The sequence below is a fragment of the Eubalaena glacialis genome, chromosome 12, assembly GCF_028564815.1.
Source record: "Eubalaena glacialis isolate mEubGla1 chromosome 12, mEubGla1.1.hap2.+ XY, whole genome shotgun sequence".
Lineage (NCBI taxonomy): Eukaryota > Metazoa > Chordata > Mammalia > Artiodactyla > Balaenidae > Eubalaena > Eubalaena glacialis.
Window position 1 is genome coordinate 2,234,073 of NC_083727.1, and position 23,132 is coordinate 2,257,204.

Sequence of the window (23,132 nt, forward strand, 5' to 3'; positions counted from 1 at the left end):
CCTTCTACCCACTCACCAGCAGTACCTACGTCCCTCCGTCTTGCTCCTTCCTCACCGTCTTTGACGGCTCGGGAACACCTGGTAACACGGTCACGGCCCTTCTTTGAGCCCCGCTTTCTTTCTGAGGCATCCCAACCCTCTGGCACCTCTCGGACAGCGTTCCCCATGTTTCCTCTTTTCTCCTTTCATGGACCTGTCAGTTAGACCGCTGTTTAAACACCACCCCCCTGTGGCCGGTGTTTCCGAGGTGCGTCCTTCAGCCCAGCCCAGCGCCCTCCAGGAGGCTACCTGGCCGCTCTCAGGGGCACTCTTGCCTCTAGGGCTTTGCTCACCTGCCTCATCGACCTTGAACGCTCTCCTGCCCTCAGCCCCTATCCATCGAGCTTGTCTGGGCTATGCTCGTGGCCCATGAGCACACACTTTCTGACCTCAGTCTTTTGTATGAGCATCTCCCCCTGCTGGACCTCAAGCCTCCCGGTGTCCACTATGTAATACTAGTGGGCGCCTAATGGAGGTTTGTTGAGTGAAGAAAATGTAGCAATAATTCAAAGAAGGATGAACCCATCCTTGGCCTGTCCACGAGCTTCCAGCCAAAGCCTGGCCCTTCCTCAGTCGTTCGTTCACTCACTCACTCAGTACCAACCGAGCCCCAGATGCCCCAGATGCAGAGCTGAGCCAATACACAGGCGGTCCTTCCTTCCTGCAGCTTTCAGCTTCAGCCAAGAGAGAAGACAGGTGTTAATCAAATAAATAAACATTTCGGCTGCTGTGAGTAGACACATCAGACCTCTCAGATGCCACCTGCCCCCGCTGGGACTCGCGCAGGACCCCCGGCTCCGGGACGGGCCGCGCTCTGCGCCCCCCGCCGTCCAGGCTGGGCGGTCCTCTCCACGTGGCACCCTCTTGCCCCACCCGTCCGCCAGACAGCTCAGGTGCTGTGCTTCCCCTCCGTCCTCCGGCCGGTCTCCTCCAGGCCACACGCAAAGTCAGCCGCTCCCCCTCACGTCCTGCCTGCCTTTCACGGCGCCCAACTTCCAGTCCTTTCTGCCGGCGCCAGACCCTCCCCTCTGCCCAGGACCGACCCCCTCCATCCCACAGCCCAGCTCCTTATGAGGGCTCTCAAGTTCACAGTCTGAACGGACCACGGCTATAATCTTCTTAACACCACTGAGCCTTTACGTTCTCGAGATCTCATAGCACTGTTTCCCCTTTTCTGCCAGTCTTGCTGGCCAGCTTGTGCTGTGTCTGTCCGCAGGATGCCTGACCCCTTTGCATTCCCCCAGTGCGGAGCTCGGGTCATTTCACAGCGAGTCATGCTCAGTGAGCATCTCTGCAGAAGGCCCTCGGCGAGGGCTGGCTAGCACGTACCACCCGCCGACCTGGAGCGCTGAGCCTCTGTACGTAAACCACGTGGGCCCTGCATGCAGGTCAGGCTGCCCACAGCCTGATTCGGAGCTGAGCTTTGGCTGCTCCCTCAGCTCAGAGCATCTGAACCTGAGGTGCCCTGCCTTACTCAGGAATCCCTCAGACCTTGGCCCTGAGACACAATGGCACCAGGAGTATGCCCTAGGCCGAGGGTCCAGCAGGGGTGCACACTGTCCCACAGTGTCCCAGCATCAGAGCCCAGAGACAGGGGCACCCCAGGCAGTCCCGGGTTTAGGTTATTTCGTTTATTTTTTGGAGGCTGGGGGGCGCCCTCGGTGACTGTCAGCGCCGGTGTGACCCGCCGCAGGGCCGCGTGCTGTGGAGCACCTGCCTTCGCCCCGAGGATGGGCCGACCTGGCTTAGGAGGCGGAGCCAGACACTCAGTACTGTTGCTGGGAGGGCTCAGTCCTCCTGAGCCCGGGTGCCGGTGCTGGGGCTCCTCTGCCTGCAGAGATCCAGCAGGCACCCAGGAACGAGGGGAACGTGGGCAGAGCGGCCCGGACTTGAATGTCCGGCCCGAGGCTGCCCCTTCTCCCAGTTCCAGGCAGAGAAGCCAGGTGGAGGGCACTGCATCTCCGCGTGGTCCTGAGGCAGATTCCGCTGCCTTAAGAGCTCACTCGAGGCCAAGGCGTCACCAGGCTCTGAACAGACGGCTGAGCCCCTTGATTTGTTTCCTGCTGCTGATGCCCAAAGAAACACGTGCCAGAAGCCCAAGCCCCTCTGGGGATCGGAGGGCTTCAGGTCCAGCTGGACGCAGGCTTGGGCGTCTGGAGAGCAGCCGCCAGGGCTGCCGAAGCCTCCCAGCCGGATAACACTTTCCCATCTGCCAACCGGCTGCGGGGCCAGCACGTTGGCCCTCCTGGAAGGTTGCCTACGGCATTCGGGCAGTTTCTTTCCTCTTCATCCTTTGAACTTGGGCGTATGCCCAGGTGCCCTGGTACAACTGGGCGGAGAGGCAGAGTCCTCGGGGCTCTTGTCTCCAGCTGGGCCGGAGCGGGTGGGGAGGGTGGGTGGTGGGTCCCTGCACCACGTCAGTGTTGCTCTGGGAAGGCTGAATTGTAGCCGAAAGCAAGTGATTTAATCTTGTTCTTAGTATTCCATTTGCAAAATGGGGCTATTCCTGCTTCATAAGGAATCATTAAGACAGTGTGTTATTAAAAGGGGAAAGGGGCAGGGGAGATAAAGTAGGAGTTTGGGATTAACATAGACACACTACTATATATAAAATAAACAACAAGGACCTATTGTAGAGCACAGGGAAATATACTCAATATTTTATAATACCCTATAAGGGAAAAGAATCTGAAAAACAGTGTATATATATATATAGAGAGAGAGAGAGAGAGAAAGAGAGATAGAGAGGGAATATATACATGTAAAAAAATAAAATGCTTCGATTTTTTTTAAAAAAGACAGTGTGTTATTATAAAACACTGTGAAGGGCTGTACACAGTGGAGTGAGGAGAATGAACACCCCAGACTAAGGTTAAAATGCAATGGTTTTGTCTATCTCTAAACTCCGGTGGAGTTATTGCAAGCCTCGACTGGATTGGATCCAACAATCGTAAATCTCTTGACCCACCTCCCAGGGCTCAGGAACAAAGGCGTAATCTTACTACTTGCTCAGAGTAATTAATGAGGGCAAGGTTTATAAAATATAATGTATGAAAGTATGTCACAATATATTGTTAAAAATTTCCTAAAAATTAAAGGTATATCTAAAATAAAATGTTAAATGTAGAAACAGCAAAGTTCAAAGCATCTAATAATAAGGAGAAAGTGAGCATGGCAGTAATCCAGGCTTATGCAGCCAGACTCAGGATCATTGTCTAAAACGAGTGCTGAGTTTACTGGCAGCCCAGGCGATAACAAAGAACACAGATGGCCTAACAATCATTATCTGATACAAGGAGGCTTGCCAGTGTTTCAAAAGAGAATAATTTTCTAGGTCCTAAGAGAATAGTTTTCAAGGTCCTGAGATGTAAGGGAATATTCCTGTGGGTCGCAGGTGAGGAGCATGGACGAGCCCAGGAATGCTGCCTCTGACAGACGACCGGGTATTTTCTGGCAGGTTGGCCCTGGTGACAATTGACAGTAGCTCAGGGACTTCTGCCAGACGGTGACTCTGTGGACAGGCGGGGCCAGGGGTGCTGCAGGGCCAGGAGGGCGGCTTTCAGTGAGAAAGGTCAGTCACTTCCCACTGCGCCCTCCAGGAGCCTGGAAAGTTCTACTCAATGCCAGGCTTTGGGCCTTAGGTGACCCATACCCTCAGCCTCTCCCAGAACGGATTAGCACTCTGCTCCAACAGGGTTTATGGAGTCAGGGGGTAAAGTACACAAACCATGTTACTAGTCAGAGATGATGACAAAATAAATCACATAGAATGTGAGGGTTAAAAAGGACTAAGGTGTTTGGCAATCTTTTCCAGTTTCACATTCAGATCAAAAACGAAGATGGTGTTTCTTCCCGAGTCCCTTTCCAGGCCCGGGTCGCGGCTTTCCTCCGCATCCCTGAGCCCCACCTCCAGCCCCCTCCAGACCTGCTCTCAGAACCTCCCCCTCCCCCAGCCGCACGGCCCTCTCCAGGCCTCCCCTCCGGCCCATCATCTGTGTTCATCTCCCATTTCCCACCTCCCCACGCGTTTCCAACTGCTCCAGCAAATTACCTCCGCTCCAGCTCACAGGGCCCCAAGCTTCCTGGTTTTCTCTTTCAAATACCAGAATTAAATATTTGACGTATCAATCTAATTGCAAAGTATGCCTCCAGGGCTTCGTCTCCGCTCAAGGGCAAGTCTCCCCCCTCACTTGCCGTGGGGAGGTGAGGCTCTGCAGGCAGACCAGCTGGGACACATTCACGGGTGGTGCTTCGTCTGCTGGCCTCCAGATGCTCGGCTAAGCGTCTGGGTAAAGCAGCCTGTTGGGGGGAGCGTCTCGTGAGCTGCAGGGGCGCCCCCAGCCCAGGCGACGCGGTGGCCCCCCACCGGGCCGTCACCACCACGTCGCTGAGCCCTTGACCAGACATGAGACTTCTGCGTGTGTCAGCTCATTTCATCCTCGCGTTTGGGTTTGTCTCTCCTGACCTCTGACCCAGGGGTCCAGCCTGGCGTGGAGCCCGGACATCAGCATTTTTAAAAGCTCCCCAAGTGTTTGAAAGTGTAGCCGGTGTGAGGCTCCCCTGGTTTTAAAATCATGTTATTCCTCTGCTGCTGCAGCAGCTTGCTTCCCCCGGTCTCCAGCCACCCACTCCGGGGGGCCCGGCCCCCCCCGCGGACCTCTGGCCCCCAACTCAGCCATGGGCAGACAATACTCGTGAGCTCCGGAGGCTCTGGGCCTCGGCTCTCGGCTCTCTCCCGCCAGGCCCCAGACACTCCTCTGCTTCCAGCATCACCTGCCGTGGGGAGCCGCCCCTGCCAGGCGCCAGCTGCCCCAGCCGTAATCCACACACAGCCCCCACCTCGCCTCCCTCGGTCGCCAGCCCCTGTGGGCTTGGCTTCTGGGAAAGCTTCCAGCCCCTCTCTCCTTGGTCTCTGGTGCTTCATGACCCAACAACAATCTTCCAAAGTGCCAGCGTCACATGCTGCTTCCCCGGCTCGCAATCCACCAGCCATGGTCCTTTTCCTTCAGGGTGAAATCCAGCGCCTTAGCCTGGTATACAGGACCCTCCAGGATTCGGTCCTCTCTCGTCCTTGTCCCCCGCCGTCGCTTTTCTCCCCGAAATATAATATACACTGCCCCCAATATAATATAAATTTATGTGTGTATTACTTGTAAATATCATCATCTCTGCATCTAAGCGGGTATTGCTGGCTTTATTAAAATTCCTTTCCTCCTCCACTGCTGGGCTACTTTAGTGCTCAAAATTCCCCTTAGATGTCTTTCCTTAGGGGAAGTCTTTTAAAACTGCCCTAACCTCCCCCAGGCAGCAGCCTGGCTGGCTCAGGTGCCCTTCCATGGCTTCCCCAGAGGGTTCTGCCCTTTCTTCCTCGCCGGCCCTTGACGCTCCTCCCGGGATAACAATCTGTCCCCTTGTCTGTCCCCTCCCCAGCGTGAGGGTGGGAACGTGGGCAGATCCCACAGCTGGAGGAACCTGGGTCTGGAGCAGCAGTCGGTTAGTTTCCCTCTTTGTCCTTTCCTCCCGCTGGGGCTCAGCACCCTGGAGGGGCAGCAGGTGGGAGAGGAGCGCGTGTCCGGGGGCCGCGGGGACCGGGGGGACCGGGCGGGCGGTGCCGCACCACCCGGGCCGCGGGAGCGGGCACGACGGGTGCACGGCGCCCCCTGGCGGGTGGGGCGGGGGGAACAGGGCGCGCGGGCGGGCGGTCCTCTGCCGGTCGTTCACCTGAGTTCCCGGGGCGACGCTCCAGCCAGCCACAGGCGATGCTCCTGGCCCACCTTCCTCTGGCTCAGTGACCCGCTTGTTATTTCCGTCAGAACATCGGTCCGACTCTCAGTGCGGTGCTCCGGCACCTCTCCTCCCCGAGCTCCTTACAAAAATAAAACAAAAAACCACAAGCCTCCGCACCAGGCTGCTTTGGGAGGGAAAGCCTCTTATCTAGGAATTCAAAAGCAAGTCATTCTCCTACGAGGCTCCATCCATGTCTGCCCTCAGGATGTTTTCATATTGTATGGAGCAGTCCTTAATTAGAGACCAGTTCTTTCCTTCCAATCTCCAGTCGTGTGGCGTCTCTGTTTCCCTGCACCTACCGCCTTGGAGTGTGATCAGGGACCCGAGTGGAGATTTTAATCTGTGGCCATGAGATCCACAAGGATTCACTGGTGGACACACTCAGGGAAACACGCATTCCATCGATGAAATTCTGAGGTGAGGGAAACGTCTTTAAAGAAAACCAGGTTTGGGGGGGTTTACATTTAATGTAGGTCTGTGGGAGGTTCCAAGGACGTGAGGAACCCCAGTGCGACCGTTTGAAGGTCTTTGCCCCCAGCCCCTCCCCTCTGCCGCTCTCTCCTCAGCCCCCTCGCTGTCCCACCCGCCCCTCCAGCTCCGCAGCACAGTTTCCTGGAAGGCAGTCTTTTTTTTTTTTTTTTTTTTGATTGAACTAGAGTTGATTTACAATGTTGTGTTAGTTTCAGGTGTACAGCAAAGTAATTCAGGTATATATATATATATATATATCCTTTTTAGATTCTTTTCCTTTAGTTTATTAGCAGATATTGAATATAGTTCCCCATGCTATACAGTAAATCCTTGTTGCTTACCTATTTAATATATAGTGACGTATATATGTCAATCCCCTACTCCTAACTCCCCCCCGCCTTTCCCCTCTGGTAACCATAAGTTTGTTTTCTAAGTCTGTGAGTCTGTTTCTGCTTTGTAAATAAGTTCATTTGTATTATTGTTTAGAGCCCATATATAAGTGATATCAGATGAGATTTGTCTTTCCCTGTCTGATTTACTTCACTTAGTATGATAATCTCTAGGTCCACCCATGTTGCTGCAAATGGCATGATTTCATTCTTCTTTTTATGGCTGAGTAACATTCCTTTGTATATATATAACCACATCTCCTAGAAGGCAGTCTTGATCTCTGCTGTGCCAGCAACCTGTCCTGAGACTTAATCCTAGCCATTTAGCTTCCTTTCTTGACCCTGCAAATTCCAAGCAGGCTCGTTTTGCCTTGAACAATCTTGTCACACAAGGAAGTTATCTAGTAAGCAAATTCAAACGTATTTATCCATTTATTCCACAAGTACTTATTAAGCACTTGCTAAGTACCATTGTTCTAGGTCTGGTCGACACAGCAGTGAACAGAACAGCAAGGTGTCGCTCTGGAGACATTTCTTCTCTGTCACGAATGATAAGCCATTGGATGAAGGCGCTGTGAGGAGCAGTGAAGTGAGATGGGGTGTCAGGACGGCTGTTCCTGCAGTGGGGGAGGGAAGCCGCTCTCCCGTGTCGGATGGGTGTGTCCAGCTCTGTGACGAGGTCCTGAGGGGGAGGATCACAAGGTGCCCAGGAGAACAGAGCCCAGTCGGATCAAGGGGAGCCACCAGTAGCCAGAGACAGCCTGGGGGCAGGGTGTCTGCAGTGTGTGTGTGTGTGTGTCTGCGTGTCTGCAGTGTGTGTGTGTATCTGTGTGTGTCATCTGTGTGTGTCTGTGTGTGTGTCATCTGTGTGTGTGTGTGTCTGCGTGTGTGTCATCTGTGTGTGTGTATGTCTGTGTGTGTCTGTGTGGGTGTGTCATCCATGTGTGTGTAAGGGGAGGGTGGAGGGCAGTCAGACATGAGGCCAGAAAGGAGCAGGGACCAGATCACTAGGGCCTACAGACCAAGGTGCAACTTAGGACTGTACTCTGAGCACCAAGGGAGACTGGATTCCTTTCCTATGGCTGCTGTAACAGGTATCACGAACGTGGGAGGCTAAGACAGCAGGAACGTGTCTTCTGGAGGGCAGAAGTCTGCGATCGGATGTCGGCAGGGCCGCGCTTCCTCTGAGGCTCTGAGGGACAGCCCTTCTTGCATTTTCCGGCTTCTGATGCTGGCGGCCCTGGATGTCCCTTGGCTTGTAGCTTCAGCCGTTCAGTCTCTGCCTCTGACATCACATGACCGTCCTCCATGTGTCTTGTCTTCACCTCACATTCCCTTCCCTGTGTCTGTCTGTCTCTGTGTCTCTTCCTTTCTTATAAGGAGACCCATATATTGGATTAAGGGTGCACCCTTTTCCAGTATGATCTCATCATAGCAGATTGCAGATTACCTCTACAATTATCCTACTTCCAAAGAAGGTCACGTTCTGAGGTTCTGGGAAGGATATGAATTTGGGGGGGACATTATTTCACCCAGTACACAACCCACTGGAGAGCACTGATCAGAGGAGTGACGTGATATGACAATTGTAAAAGGCTCACTGGCTGCGGGTGGAGAAGACACAGCGCAAGGGTGGGACGGAGTCAATTAGGAAACTACTGATTCGATGGGGCAAGAAACGGCATGGCTGGCACCAAGGTGGGCTGGTGGCCGTGGAGGGGTGAAAGTGGTCTGATCTGGGATATGCTTTAAGGCAGAGTCTACAGGATGTGACGATGTAGAGACAGGGAGCAAGGAAAACTCCAGAAGTCCAGCTTAACAAGAACTGAGAGTGAAGTGGCCCCTTAGATGGGGAAGGCTGGCAGAGGGGCAAGGTCACAGGGTGAAAAATCAAGAGTCTGGTTTTGAGTATGTTAGTTTTGATATGTTATTAGACATTCAGGTGGTTTTGTTGAGGGGGTACCACACGGAGAGAGATAGACTCGGAAGTTATCACCATATAGATGAGATTTAAAGTCGTGGCACAGCAAGAGAGACCAACTCTGAGTGAGCGGAGATGGAGGAAAGCAAAGATCCGGGGTCTGAATCCTTGCTTTTTCCAGGCTTTGAAGGTCAGCAGGAGGAGCTGGGGGAAAGTGACCAGTGAGATAAATGACGGCGCTGAGAGGGGCACCACGGAGCCCAGACGGAGAAAGGGTTCCGAGAGACCAGACCGCACCACGTCCACAGCTGCCCGTGCGATGGTCGGACGAGGACGGAGGGTGGGTCATTGGTTTGGCGACGATGAGGTCACTGGTATTCAGGACCAGAGCAGCACAGGGGAGTTTGGGAGGAAGATGTGAACCTAGTGGCTCAAAGGGAAAAGAGAAGTGTCGACAGTGGGTGCTTCCAACTCTTCCTAGTGGGCTTCTCCAGAAAAGAGGCAACGGCCCAAGCATGGCCTTGGGGTCAACGGTCATGGGGTTACTGAAAGTGGGGTCCAGCTGCTTGCCGCTCAAAAGCCAGTAAAGAGGAAAGTTTGGTGGAAAGGAAAGCTTGCTTTATTGTGGATGCCAGGAACCAGGGGGGAGGGCAGACCCCTGTCAAAGACTGGCTCCCCCCACCAGACCATCAGTGGGTGAGAGCTTTTAAAAGGGGAGTTTCAGGGGTGTATAGGAGGAGGGAGGGGGCTACATGCAGAAACGGCACAGTCAGCCCTGACGGTCATCTTGAAATTGGTCGTGCGGTGCTCTGATCAGCAACATCTTGATTGTTTTAAGTACAGTTAGTCTTCAGTCCCAGGGTCGGTTTGTTCCCATTTCTTTGAGGCCAGTTCTCAGAATTGTGGCGGCTTATGTCATGGCTACAGTCCGGTCATCATGTAGTTAACTTCTTCCACCTGGTAGGGGTTTCAGTATCTATTAAAAAGCTCAAGGGACATGGCTCAGAATATTATCTATAGCCCTTGAGAAGGAACTAAAGGTCCTTGGCTTTGCTTAATGACCAAACTATTATTATGTAGTCCAACTGGGCTGCTTTACTTTGCTTCTGCATTTTTCTCACTTCTCTAATTAAACTTATTCCTAAGCTAAAGTTTTTTCACAGACAAAAGGCAGGCGGAGGACATGGGGGGCATAGACCATAGGTCCTGCTCCATTTCAATTACATGGTTGAAATCTGTGGGAGTTGGGAAGGACAGGGCATTAAGATGATTCTAGTTTAAATTCTTCCTGTGATATTGATGAGAAAAGACTAGTCAGTATGATTAGTGACTTGGCCTGGGTCACGTACCCCAGGTACTAGAAAAAATGGTACTAGAACCTGGCTTCATAACTCCTGGTTGAGGGTGTGAGCTACTAAAAGGGGAGATAGTGATAATAATTCCAAATGTTCTTCAACTGAGATAGATGCGCTTAAGTTTTTGGAAGTTTTTACTGGATTGTAACATAGAGACAGAAAATGTATATGTGTACAGTTTGATAAATTTTCCCACACTGAACACACCCATGTAACCAGCACCTAGAACAGGAAACAGATGACCACCAGTACGGACCCCTGGGGACCCATTCCCATCACTTCCTCCAAGGCAACAGCTCCCCAAACCATAGATTCATTTTATGCACTAATATGTGTTTCTCTCAAGTTTTTATTATAAAAGTATCTTGTTCATGTAAGTCCTTCAAGCAGTACAGAAGTGACGACGGTAATAAATAAAAGTCCATTCACAATAAATATTTACCGTCCTTCCAATGAACCAGGCGCTGTACAAGTTTTGGTTTTCAATGAATGTTAACTGGCAAAATGTCAAGCGCATGGTCACAGAGTGGGAAGATCTTTGGGGGCCAGGAAAGACTTCCACCTTCGCTTAATCATGCTGTTTTCCCTGTCTCCCTCTCTCAGGCTTGGTAGATGGGGTCCTTTTTCTATCGACCACCTGGGGTGTGGGTCTTACAGATGGGACTGAGGGGTAATCAAAATAGTGAAACTTCTATTATGGGTTCAGAGCTTCCTTGGACTCCACCAAAATCCTAGATTTAAACATCATAATGAATCCAGCTTCCTCCCAATCCTATTGGAGGAGGGCATGCAAGATAAGAGCCTCCGGCTGCAAAGAGCAGACCTGCGCACTTGAACGTGAGCTTAGACAGATGCTGTAAATGGTGGGTGCCTGTGAGGTCCACGTAACTGATGGGAGAAAGCCCCAAGGGCGTGGGCTTCAGCGTGGAGCCGAGGTGGAAGGCGGCCCTGGGTCAGCACTGCCCCGGCGCATGGATGCGCCTCTGAGTCGGTTTTCTGACCACGAAGTCCAAACTGCATGTGGTCAGTGACCAGGGGGCACTGAGCCATCCTGAAGCCTTACCATGTCTGAGGAGGCCCAGGGTCTCATAGAGAACGCAAGCCATGGAGAGAACTGAGCCTGATGAGAACTTATCAAAAGGAAGGTGAAATGGAAAAGACACAGTTGGAGGAGGAATGTGCTTTCTCATTCTGGAAAACAATGATCCTTGTCATCAGAGAAGTGCTCCCTGCATTTTCCTTATTGTTCAGGTGCCCTTCTCCGGACAGTCGCCTCCTTTCGCAGCCCTGACGCCCAGGCGGGCACTTAGCTTGACATCCTGGAAGCCCACGCGACCATCTCAAATTGATGAGAAAATTTAAAATTGTTGTTCAGACTCAAGAGGTATAAATCACTCACCCGGACAATGCAGCCCAAATACCCTTTTACTCGAGTCTGCAGCGACCTCCCGGCGTGCACGTCACTGAAATCCTCCCCAAACCCGCCCTCCGTTCGATGCGCCTGAAGACAGTCAGGGGAAGAACTTAATTACACTTCATTTTTACAAAATTTACCAGCACACGTGGCTGGAGGATAACAATAAATAATGAACAAGCGAACACGTCAAACCGAAAAAGAGAAATGCCTTCCAGGCTACATACAATGAATTACTGTTATTCTCGGTTTGCTAATTAGAAAATCTGCAATGGTTCCCTTTTGCTTGATACAACTTAGCCAACATCTTCAGCTGTTGTGTCGTGCAGTTTTCATATAGCTACGTGAAGTTTATTGGTCCTGAGTGGTTGTAACGGCGCCTGTGATCAAGCAGATAGCAGGGCGACATCAAACAGCAATCAACAGAGGTAATAACACGCTGGAGCCCGAAGGCGCTGAGTGCAGAGATTCTGCAGTGAGGCTCCTGCTTTGAGATGCCAGACGGTTCTCTTGGGTTAAGGCCTGAAGTTCGCAGGCGTGGCCCACGGGCCCTGGAAGAGGGGGTGAGACCCTGGGGGCAGCATTCACCCTTCCTGGAGGGTGGGTCCAACCGGCTCTCTGCTGTAAACGTGGCTTCAACGAATAATAAAGATTCGTTTTGGAAACTCAACTGTTTTTATGTAGAAATAATGTATTTTGAGGTCCCACTAAGGTACAGCCCCAGGAGACCCCAGGAGGCCCACCAGAGGAGCCCACCGCCTCTCCTCTGAGTCCGCAGGTGTGTCGTTGATGGGCCACCAAGCCCTCGGCCTGCGTGGGTCTCCTGGAAAGAAGAACCGCCTCCAGGGCATCCATACCCTGGACGGGCTCCTGAGCCCTGGCCCTGCCCCTGAGGGGATGACCCTCTTTGTGAGGAGAGCAGGCTGCATCGCTAGGTGACCAGCATGCCGGCTTCTGGTCCTGCCCCCTTCAGCTGGGCTCTGCAGCTGCCAAAGGAAGACCCCAGACTCATCCTCGGACCAGACGAGAGAGGGTTTCCGCGTCTACACCAAGCCGGCTTGGGGAGCGGCCTATGGAAGTCACACCCACAGCTGGACGGTGGCTCCCGGCGAGCCGGCACCCCAGGACCCGCCCTGCACGAAGCACTGTGTCAGGGCTGCTGGGAACGGTGAGTGGGCATCCTATCCAGTCTGCCTCCTCTGTCCCTGCCCGGGTGGTGCAGCTCCCGCCCACTGTCAATCCAGAAAATAGGCAGAGGCCTACTGTGTGCTGGGCGGTCGCCACACAGGGTAAATAGGATAAACAATGTCTGTGACAAACGTTACCAAAGGGTGAAAGCTTAACTCTGGTGGTGGGAGACATCCGACTGAATGCAACCCAAATGTTGAAGAGCCAAGGGTCTCCATCACTCCAGGCGGAGTGATGCCAGGGCCATAAGACTGATCAAGAGGGTCTCCAGGGACACAAATAGCTGTAATGTGCTCCACAAAGCAAGTCTGAAGCGGCGTGGGCCCAGAGGAGGGGGCAGAATCCTGCCGGTGGGAAGGGACAAGGAGCAGGTAAGTGGGCTTTGAGAGCCGGGGGGCAGACATCTTCTGGGCAAAATTAAATTCTTTTTTATTCAGAAAAATTCAGAATGTATTGGGTTGTTCATTCTGTGCTGAGACTACAAATACTTATAATTCTCATAATATTTCCCAGCTCTAAGCGATTTACATACCAGTGAGGAAGGCCAATGGGGACACGCATTTGTAAAGAGCGACAGGATATATCATTCAACACAATGTGTACTTGAGTGGCAGCGGGCTCAGGGAAGAAGGAGAAACATCCCAAGGCGGCCAGGCGCAGGGGGAGGCCCAGCGCCTGGAAAGTGCTGCCGGGGACGTGGAACCACAGCTCAGGCCCAGCTGTGGACCGCCCGCCGGTCCTGTGCTGGGAGGGCTGCCCACCTCTCTCAGCCTTGGTTAGCGACTTCCCCACAGACTCTCAGAAGTCGCCAGAGCCAGGCAACGGCCCGGGCCAGAGTCCTGCCCTTCCTCTTCCCGAGGGGCCTCTGCTCTCTCCCACGTGGGCTGACTCTCCAGGAGACTTGCTGACTCTTCACCCTCTCGTCTGATTTTCACCTCCGGCCTGGGAGGGGGACCTTATAGAAAGGAGCTATGTCATTTCCAGGAAAAGAGGTCGTTTCAGAGAAAGAGGCTGGAAGCAGTCTCAGAGGTTGGAAGTTCCCGCCGGGGGCAGTGTGCGAGGGTCCTGGGCACCAGTCTGAGTTTATGGTTCGTGTCAAGGAAATTTAGCAACCTCAGAATATTCCTAGGATGTGAATAGCACCAAAGGAAGGAATGAGTGTTTCATGCCTAAGAAATCAGTCATCAGTGTTTCATGCCTAAGAAATCACTGTGAGCATCATTTATTGTCGCAGAAAAATTTTTAATCTTACAAAAGTAAAATTTCAGCAAAAGTTGAATAATTGTACTTAAACTCCAACACGGTGTGCAAATGCACTTCCTAGTTAAAAAAAAAAAAAAAAAAAAAAAAGCCCTTTAATTTTTTTCTTCATTTTTTTTTCAGTACAGGTGTAAATGAACTGAGTTTCAAACTCAGAATGATGAAAATCCCCTACATAGACCTTCCTGAGTGGATACACAAGAGGAAGATGAGGACAGAAGTTAAGGTGACAGCACAGCACAGAAGTTAAGTTAAGGTGACCAGCACAGGACTGGTTTTCAAAGGTGTTCTTTTTAGTTTCATTGCTCCTGGAGAAATCAACTTATATCAAAATATGGCATTCCTTATATTTTTTGTGAAACTGAGAATTTGTAATTATGTTATTTATTCATTCATTTGTTTATTCAAGAAATCGGTGGGGACTTCCCTGGTGGTGCAGTGGTTGAGAATCCGCCTGCCAATGCAGGCGACACGGGTTCGAGCCCTGGTCCAGGAAGACCCCACATGCCGCGGAGCAACTAAGCCCGTGCGCCACAACTACTGAGCCTGCGCTCTAGAGCCCGCGAGCCACAACTACTGAAGCCCGATCTCTAGAGCCTGCGAGCCACAACTACTGAGCCCGTGCTCCACAACAAGAGAAGCCACCGCAATGAGAAGCCCGTGCACCACAACGAAGAGTAGCCCCTGCTTGCCGCAATTAGAGAAAGCCCGCGCACAGCAACGAAGACCCAACGCAGCCAAATATTAATTAATTAATTAAAAAGAAATCGGTGGATCACTGCCACACACCCAGTTCCGCTCTGGCCGTAGGGGTGGCGCTGTGTCTGATCCAGGTGACACACCTGGGTCGCCCGGTGGTGGTGAGTGAGCGGTGATGACGGCAGTGCTATTTTAGAAGGCTGGTCCCCGAAGGCCCTCTTGAGAAGTGACAGTTGAAGCGAGTCCTTGAAGGGAAGTGAGGGCAGGATCGTCTGTGTGTGGCGGGGAGACACGCACGACGGCGCCTAGAGCTTGAAGAAGTTTTTGTGACTTTCTCTTGGAAGAATAAGTAAAAGTATCCAAGAGCATTTTCTAAATTAGATACCGCCACGTACTCTCAGGTTACAACAATTAAAACAATCTCATCTTGATGCAGAATTAGAAAGTTGGAAGTTCAGGGGAAGGGAATAAGTAGTAAAGAAAGAAAGTCAAATATCTAGAATATGACAAATTTGCTTTTGAATATTTTGTACTTTTGTTTAAAAATTTTCCTTCTGTCGCATCATGGGAAATCACAGACGCCCTTCTGTGGAGCTAGCACCAGCGAGTAGAGACGGTCCATGGGGGACAGGCTCCCAGCAGGCCGGGTCGGCGTGGGGTGTGGCCAGCTGAGTGCCACCCGCTGTCCCGGCCAGGATCCCTGCAGGAGGCAGGTTTCAGCAGTGACCTTCCTGCTGCTGTTGAAATTTCCATGCCGTAAATGAAACGAAGGTCACTGGAAGCCGTGCCACGTCAAGGAAAGGCAGGGAGAAGGGACGTCACCTCCAGGGCTCTGCACTTGCTGGAGGAGACCTCACGTCTGGGGGGAAACTCACCAAAAGTGTCTTCACCGGGGAAACAGGCGTGAGCAACACCAGGACGCGGGCCCCCTTTCTCCTTTCAGACTGAGGATACACGCGGGAGCTCGGAATCTGGAAGACAGGCAAGCAGGGCGCAGCTGCTAACGGTTTATAAGGTGGCAAGTAGCCCCCTGCTTTGACCACGTTTGGGAAGCAGTGGAATCTTAGTCCTTATTTATGCAGCAACATGGGTGGACCTGGAGATGATCACACTAAGTGAAGTACGCCAGACTGAGAAAGACGAATACCACGCGATATGACTTATATGTGGAATCTAAAACACGATCCAAACGAACTTATCCATGAAACAATCAGACTCACAGACGTAGAGAACAGACTTGTGGTTGCCAAGTGGGGCGGGGGGATGGATTGGGAGTTTGGGGTTAGCAGATGCAAACTAGTATACATAGAATGGATAAACAACAAGGTCTTACTGTACAGTACAGGGCAATATCCTGTGATAAACCACAACGGAAAATAATATGAAAAAGAATGCATATATGTATGACTGAATCACTTTGCTGTAGAGCAGAAAATAACACAACATTGTAAATCAGTTGATTTACTTCAATACTTCACTAAAATACATTTTTAAAATGTCCTCTTTTAATGATGAATTGCTAGATATGTATAGTATATGCATACATGTGTGTCTGTGTGTGTGTACATCATGGATTTCTACACTGAGCTAAAAGGAGGACAGCTAACTTTCAGGAGAAAGATGACTGTTACCATGCATCAAAACTTCTCAAATTTGCTGGGTTTTTTTTGGGGGGGGTATAGTTGTTTTACAATGTTGTGTTAGTTTCTACTGTACAGCAAAGTGGAGTTCCCTGAGCTACACAGCAGGTTCTTATTAGTCATCTATCTTATACATATTAGTGTATGTACGTCAATCCCAATCTCCCAGTTCATCCCACCACCACCCCCTGCTCAGATTTGCTTTAAGGACAACTTCGCTAACGGTGTGATTCTCCACAATGCCCTTGTCAGGACACCTGAGCCCCAGGCTCGCTCTCCTTCCCAAGCATGGACGAGTGATCGCGATGCTGTGGTCCTGAGGCCCTCCCGGGAGAGCTCGGGGCTGGAGGGCAGTCAGCACGGCCACCTCGTTCGTCCCCGCCACCCCCTCCTCGGCTGCCCCCTCGTTCTGCTCTCACACACCCCCCCCCAATATTCACACCGTCACTCCGATAATGTGCAACTCGAGGGATTAAAAGAAATAGTTTCTCCTTTTCCTAAACATGATTTTCCATTTTTTACAGAGTACTCTTAAATTTTGTCTCATTGCCAATCCGATATAATCTCAATGCATAACAAATGGAAAACACAGAGAAGCGTGATAAGAAGAGAAATCAGCTGTTACATCACCACCAGTTATATACGTATATATATACACATATATTTTTAAACATAAACTGTGTCATACAACAACTACTTTTTGTGGCTTGTCTGATCATTTTCCCGGATCAGAAGACACGATTCTGCAGGGCGGGCTCCCTGGCGGGTGGTGGGACTGCCCCCTGCCCGCCCCCTCCCCAGCCTCCCCTGGTCAGCACTGTCTGCATTTCCTTCTCTCCTCTCTCCCTCTCTTTCTCAGCTTTTCTTTCCCCAGACACTGAGATGGGCCAACATCATTTCTCTGGCTCTGAGAGCTGTCGGAAAGGCATTTAGTGGACTTTAAACCCTTGTTTTCATGAGATCAGTCACAACATTTCAATCACACGTATTCTCTCTCTCTCTCTCCCTCTCTCTCTCTCTCTCCTTCTCTCTATCTCTGTCTCTGTGTGTGTCTCTCTCTCACCCAGAGGGTGTGATGCCCACATGAACATAATTAACCACACTGCGAGGCTGGCTACCACACAGCGTACGCTGCCATCCTTAGTCTTGGACTGATGCTTCCAAAGAAAATGGCTCCCTGTCATGTGTAAACTCACAGTTCAAAAACTTAATTTTATTTTATTTATTTATTTATTTTTAAAAACATCTTTATTGAAGTATAATTGCTTTACAATGGTGTGTTAGTTTCGGCTTTATAACAAAGTGAATCAGTTATACGTATACATATGTTCCCATATCTCTTCCCTCTTGCATCTCCCTCCCTCCCACCCTCCCTATCCCACCCCTCTAGGTGGTCACAAAGCACCGAGCTGATCTCCCTGGGCCATGCGGCTGCTTCCCACTAGCTATCTATTGTACATCTGGTAGTGTATATATGTCCATGACACTCTCTCACCCTGTCACATCTCACCCCTCCCCCTCCCCATATCCTCAAGTCCATTCTGTAGTAGGTCTGTGTCTTTATTCCCATCTTGCCACTAGGTTCTTCATGGCCTTTTTTCTTTTTTTCCTTAGATTCCATATATATGTGTTAGCATACTGTATTTGTTTTTCTCTTTCTGACTTACTTCACTCTGTATGACAGACTGTAACTCCATCCACCTCATTACAAATACCTCCATTTCATTTCTTTTTATGGCTGAGTAATATTCCATTGTATATATGTGCCACATCTTCTTTATCCATTCATCCGATGATGGACACTTAGGTTGCTTCCATGTCCTGGCTATTGTAAATAGAGCTGCAATGAACATTTTGGTACATGACTCTTTTTGAACTATGGTTTTCTCAGGGTATATGCCCAGTAGTGGCATTGCTGGGTAGTATGGTAGTTCTATTTTTAGTTTTTAAGGAACTTCCATACTGTTCTCCATAGTGGCTGTATCAATTTACATTCCCACCAACAGTGCAAGAGTGTTCCCTTTCCTCCACACCCTCTCCAGCATTTATTGTTTCTAGATTTTTTGATGATGGCCATTCTGACCGGTGTGAGATGATATCTCATTGTAGTTTTGATTTGCATTTCTCTAATGATTAATGATGTTGAGCATTCTTTCATGTGTCTGTTGGCAATCTGTATATCTTCTTTGGAGAAATGTCTATTTAGGTCTTCTGCCCATTTTTGGATTGGGTTGTTCGATTTTTTGTTATTGAGCTGCATGAGCTGCTTGTAAATCTTGGAGATTAATCCTTTGTCAGTTGCTTCATTTGCAAATATTTTCTCCCATTCTGAGGGTTGTCTTTTGGTCTTGTTTATGGTTTCCTTTGCTGTGCAAAAGCTTTTAAGTTTCATTAGGTCCCATTTGTTTATTTGTGTAAAAACTTAATTTTAAAATTTACAGTTATTTCCTGATTATTAAAGTGATTTATTCTATTATAGAATATATAGGAAGCTCTAAAGTAAAAAAAAAAAAAAAAATCGTTTATAATCCCATTACTTAGAGATAGCTACTTGCTAAAAATTTGGTAAATTTCCCACCAGTACTTTCTGTAAACAAGCAAGATTAAGTGCTGCTCTACACAGATGACAATGTGGATTTTTTCTCCATGTAATCTGTAATCTTAAACAACTTCTCATGTCATTGTGAACACCGGTATCATAGACACATCACAGGGATCTCCTGTCGCTAAGTCTTTGTTTATGTCGCTAGCTATCACTTTATGAAAGATTCTAAGACATGGAACTTGTGTCCAAGGTATAGGAGGGCTTTGCGTGTGTTCGATTTTAATTTTTGTTGTTTGTTTTTAGTAAATAGGTGTAAAGTTGACAAAGAAGATCTTACGTTCCTTTGGTGTTCTTTCTAGATCTATTAGGCCAGGAATCCGGGGAAGAAAAATAATTTGAGGGGACCTGCCGAGGAGGCACTGAGAGTGGATTCTCCAAGGACGGGACCCTGCGTCCACGGGCACCAGGCCCTACCCCCTGACCCAGACGTGCACCCCTGGGACCGTGTCACGTCCCGGCAGACCTGCAGCCCTGTTGCTGTCAGTGAGCTGAGACACACCCCTCCAGCCTGGTTTCGCTGGGCTCGCCCCAGGTCTCTTCAGCTCTGGGAACTTGTGCTCGGCCCACCAAAGTGTGCGTTTCAGGGACAGGCCCTCCTTTTCCTGTTTCTCAGGCTTGTGGTTACGAAGAGCTGGCCGCTCCCCAAGCTGTGACACTGGACGGGCAGCCCCCTCGTGGGTGAGTGGGTGGTAGGTTCCCACAGGGCTTGGAGGTGAGGGAAACTCTGAAAGAGAATCACAGTTTACTGACCAAGTATTCTTCATTTATTGACGTCGAACAAAAAGTGAAACCAATCGGAGTGAGAACAGAGAAGTTTCCTTAATAGGAAGAGTATTGAAGAAATAGAATGGTTTTTGAAAATGGAGTTTCTAAGGATAAAAAGATTTAACAAGATCCCTAAGGGAGAAGCTCGAATATTATAACTTTAAAAGAGAGGAAGTAAAGGACAATTCAGTCTTTCAGAAGTAAGGAAAATACACCAGGGTGCTGAGAAAGACAAGCAGAATTTTCAAAAATTCTGTAACTTTGATTTTCTATTTTTAAAAAGGAAAATGTGTAATTATTAATGTTCATGTTACCTATTGAGCTAGAATATTTATAATTTAGAAAGTCTTTGGTGTACTGTGGACAGAAATCTGCCATTAAGGGGTAGCTTTTAACGTCTCTCAAAGTTATCAATGTGTTGAGAGAAAGGATTTAATCTGTTTCTTCCCTGCATTTGTGTAACTCCCGTCCCTGAAAAGATGAGTGAGTGCCAGCTTTTCTGGTGTTACCGTGCGTGTGCCATGGCATCCCTGGAGGTGAGACACGTGGTCCCCAGCCAACCCTCACCTGGAACAAACGCATCCTTTTGTGCCCCCAAGGAACCCTTGATAACAGGCATGCGGTTCATGGGAGGTGTCACTAGAGGTACCAGTCGGGACGTTTCTGCAGCTCTGGACGCTTGGATGACTCTCCAAACGCACCTTCTTGGGAAACACGAGGCAGGTGAACCTGCGTGACGCAGAGATGGGGGGACATGTGGGCTGGTGGCCCAGTGGAAAGGAAAACCCTGATAAAATTAAAGCAAGAAGGACTACAATTCAAATTACCTGAAATGTCATGCAAATCAATAGTCGTGGTGGGCGTCCTGAGACATGGACCTTTCACGCACACAGGAGTGCGGCTGCTGCCAGCAGGGAAGCGGTGGGCAGCGTGGTCAAGACCCTGGGCTCTGGTGCAAGCTGGGCTGGGGGGTCCTGCTCCTGCCGATGACTGCCCTGTGACCTGGGGCAGGTGACCTAACCTCTCTGAGCTGCCACGCCTTCATCCATAAAATAGAGCTTACCCAACGCAGCCAAAAATAAATAAATAAATTTATTTTTAAAAAATAGAGCTTAAAATTGTACCTACTGCACCTCGTGTTGCTCGGTTCATTGCAATAACACAGGAGAGCACATGACACATGGAAAACATGCAGCGAACTAGTAATTCTTACTGTTGAGACCCCTTAAAGCTTCCAAGTTAGGTCTCAGAAACGAAGGCATCGAAGCACCGTGGAACTGCAGTTGGGTGCGAAATTGTATTACTACATTGGGAGAGAAAAAAATTTTGTTAAAAGTCCAAGCATCAGACAGAGGTTAATAATGACTGCAGCAAATGTATCTGGCACCCGAGATGTCCCAGATACAGTGCACAGTGCTGTACCTGTAAGGATATCTCAAGTACAAGGACCCCGCAAGCACGTATTGTCATATTCACCCCACATTGCTGCTAAGTGGAGAGACCAGATAGAACTAGAGTCCATTTGACTCCAAAGCCCAAACCAGGCTGAACAGGGACTTCCCTGGGAGTCCAGCAGTTAGGACTCCAAGCTTCCACTGCAGGGGGCACAGGTTCCATCCCTGGTCAGGGAACTAAGATCCCGAATGCCATGCGGCCAAAATAAAACACGCTGAACAGAAACACGGTGAATTAGGGTCAACTGTGGGTCAGGACCCGGGTGAATTAGGATCAGGATGGGTAGGAATGACTGAGTTCATCGGTATTTATTTTTTGACTCTCGCTATGCGTCAGGCACTATTTTGTCACTGGCACACAGAGCATGTCCCTGGGCTCATGGACCTGCCATTCGGGTGGATTCTGTGCGTCTTGACCAATCATCGATTTTACTCTGCTTCCCGGGCGCACAGAGGCCCAGGGGTGCGGGTCCTGACCCCGGTAGTGCGGGAAGGCAGGGACGCCTCCTCAGCAGAAAATCAAATCTAACGAAACGAAAGGACAGGTGAAAATGGGCAACTACAAAATGGCCAGCCCCCCCCCCCCATATCCTCTTCGAGGGGAGCGCAGCACCAGATCTGACTATCGGAAAACAATGCAAACTAGAGAACAATCTATTTGTTTCCATCATTATTTTAACTTTATAGACAGCAAGTCTTCCCGAACTTCCCAAGCCCCTTCAGTGACAGCTGTGGATGTAGAGCCGTGCTCACGCAGAGACTCTCAGGACACTAGGGCTTCAATTTAATGCCAGATGTGGGAAGTGAAACACAATTTCCCCGCTTTCAGGGCAAAACAAAACTGCAAGGGGTTTTTTCCCTCTGCCCCTGATCCTCTTTCCACAGACAAATTTTAGTTTGCCTTTGACTTTATTCGGATGCTGGTCAGTGTGCTTTCTGTCCTTCTGTGGGAAAGAGAACAACCTGGGGCCTGCGTCCCTGCCCTCCACTGCGTCAGGCTCGGCCGCGGCGGGGACTCGGCCACATGCTGCCACCCAACTGCTCGTTGGCGCACAGCTACGCGGCGGAGGTGACCACAGCCTTGCTGCTGCTGCTGGAGTGTGCCCTGGGCACGCTGGGCAACACCGTGGCGCTCTGGACCTTCTTCTTCCGTCTGAAGGTGTGGAAGCCCTACGCCGTCTACCTGTTCAACCTGGTCTTAGCGGACCTCCTGCTGGCCGCCTGCCTGCCCTTTCACGCCGCCTTCTACCTGCGGCACAAGACCTGGGGCCTGGGACGTGCGTCTTGCCGAGGGATGCTCTTCCTGCAGTCCCTGTGCCGCGGGGCGGGTGTGGCCTTCCTCACCGCCGTGGCCCTGGACCGCTACCTCCGGGTGGTCCGCTCGCGGCTCAAGGTCAACCTTCTGTCCCTGCGGGCGGCCTGGGGGATCTCGGTCCTGGTCTGGCTCATGATGGCAGCCCTCACCCACCAAAGCGTGTTCCTCTCTGAGGCCGAGTGCCCCAGTTCTGAGCCCAGGACGGAGTCCTCCTTCAGCCTGATCTGGCAGGAAGCCCTCTTCTTCCTCCAGTTTATCCTTGCCTTCGGCCTCATCCTGTTCTGCAGTGCCGGCCTCATCAGGACTCTCCAGAAGCGGCGCCGAGACCCACACAAGCAGCCCAAGCTGCAGAGGGCCCAGGCGCTGGTGGCCACGGTTGGGGTGCTGTTCACGCTGTGTTTTCTGCCCAGCTTCCTGGCCCGCATCCTACTGGCCATCTTCCGAGGGGCGCTCAGCTGCGGGGTCCTGAGCTCCATGGTCCACGCCGCTGACGTGACCGGCAGCCTCACCTACCTGCAGGGCGTGCTGAACCCGGTGGTGTACTGCTTCTCGAACCCCACCTTCAGACGTTCCTACCGCAAGCTCTTCTACACCCTCACCCTCAGGGGCCGAAAGCAGGAAGCAGAGCCTCCGGGCTGTGAGCTCAGAGACTCTTACTCCTGAGGATGGCCAGCTCCCCACCTCGCGTCCATGACAGCTACCCGGGGGGCGCTGAGCAGTCATGATGGTTAGTTAAGATTCCGCACTACAAACTTGAACGCAACTTCAGCAACAGTCACTGTTGTTTACCAGGATTGCCTTCAGCTATTTTGTGTTGCAGAGCATTTCAT

At 50.6% G+C, this 23,132-nt stretch overlaps 1 protein-coding gene across 1 annotated transcript; it reads left to right on the forward strand.

The window, feature by feature from the left end:
- Positions 1-22,011: 22,011 nt before the first annotated feature.
- GPR31 (G protein-coupled receptor 31) lies at positions 22,012-22,965 on the forward strand. Its single transcript, XM_061207597.1, has one exon. It carries the CDS (start codon positions 22,012-22,014, stop codon positions 22,963-22,965), a length of 954 nt encoding a protein of 317 aa, XP_061063580.1.
- The last annotated feature ends 167 nt before the right edge of the window (positions 22,966-23,132 follow it).

What these genes read in the sequence shown, in the direction of transcription:
- GPR31 (XM_061207597.1), top strand. Translation starts at nt 22,012, where the DNA reads ATGCTGCCACCCAACTGCTCGTTGGCGCACAGCTACGCGGCGGAGGTG.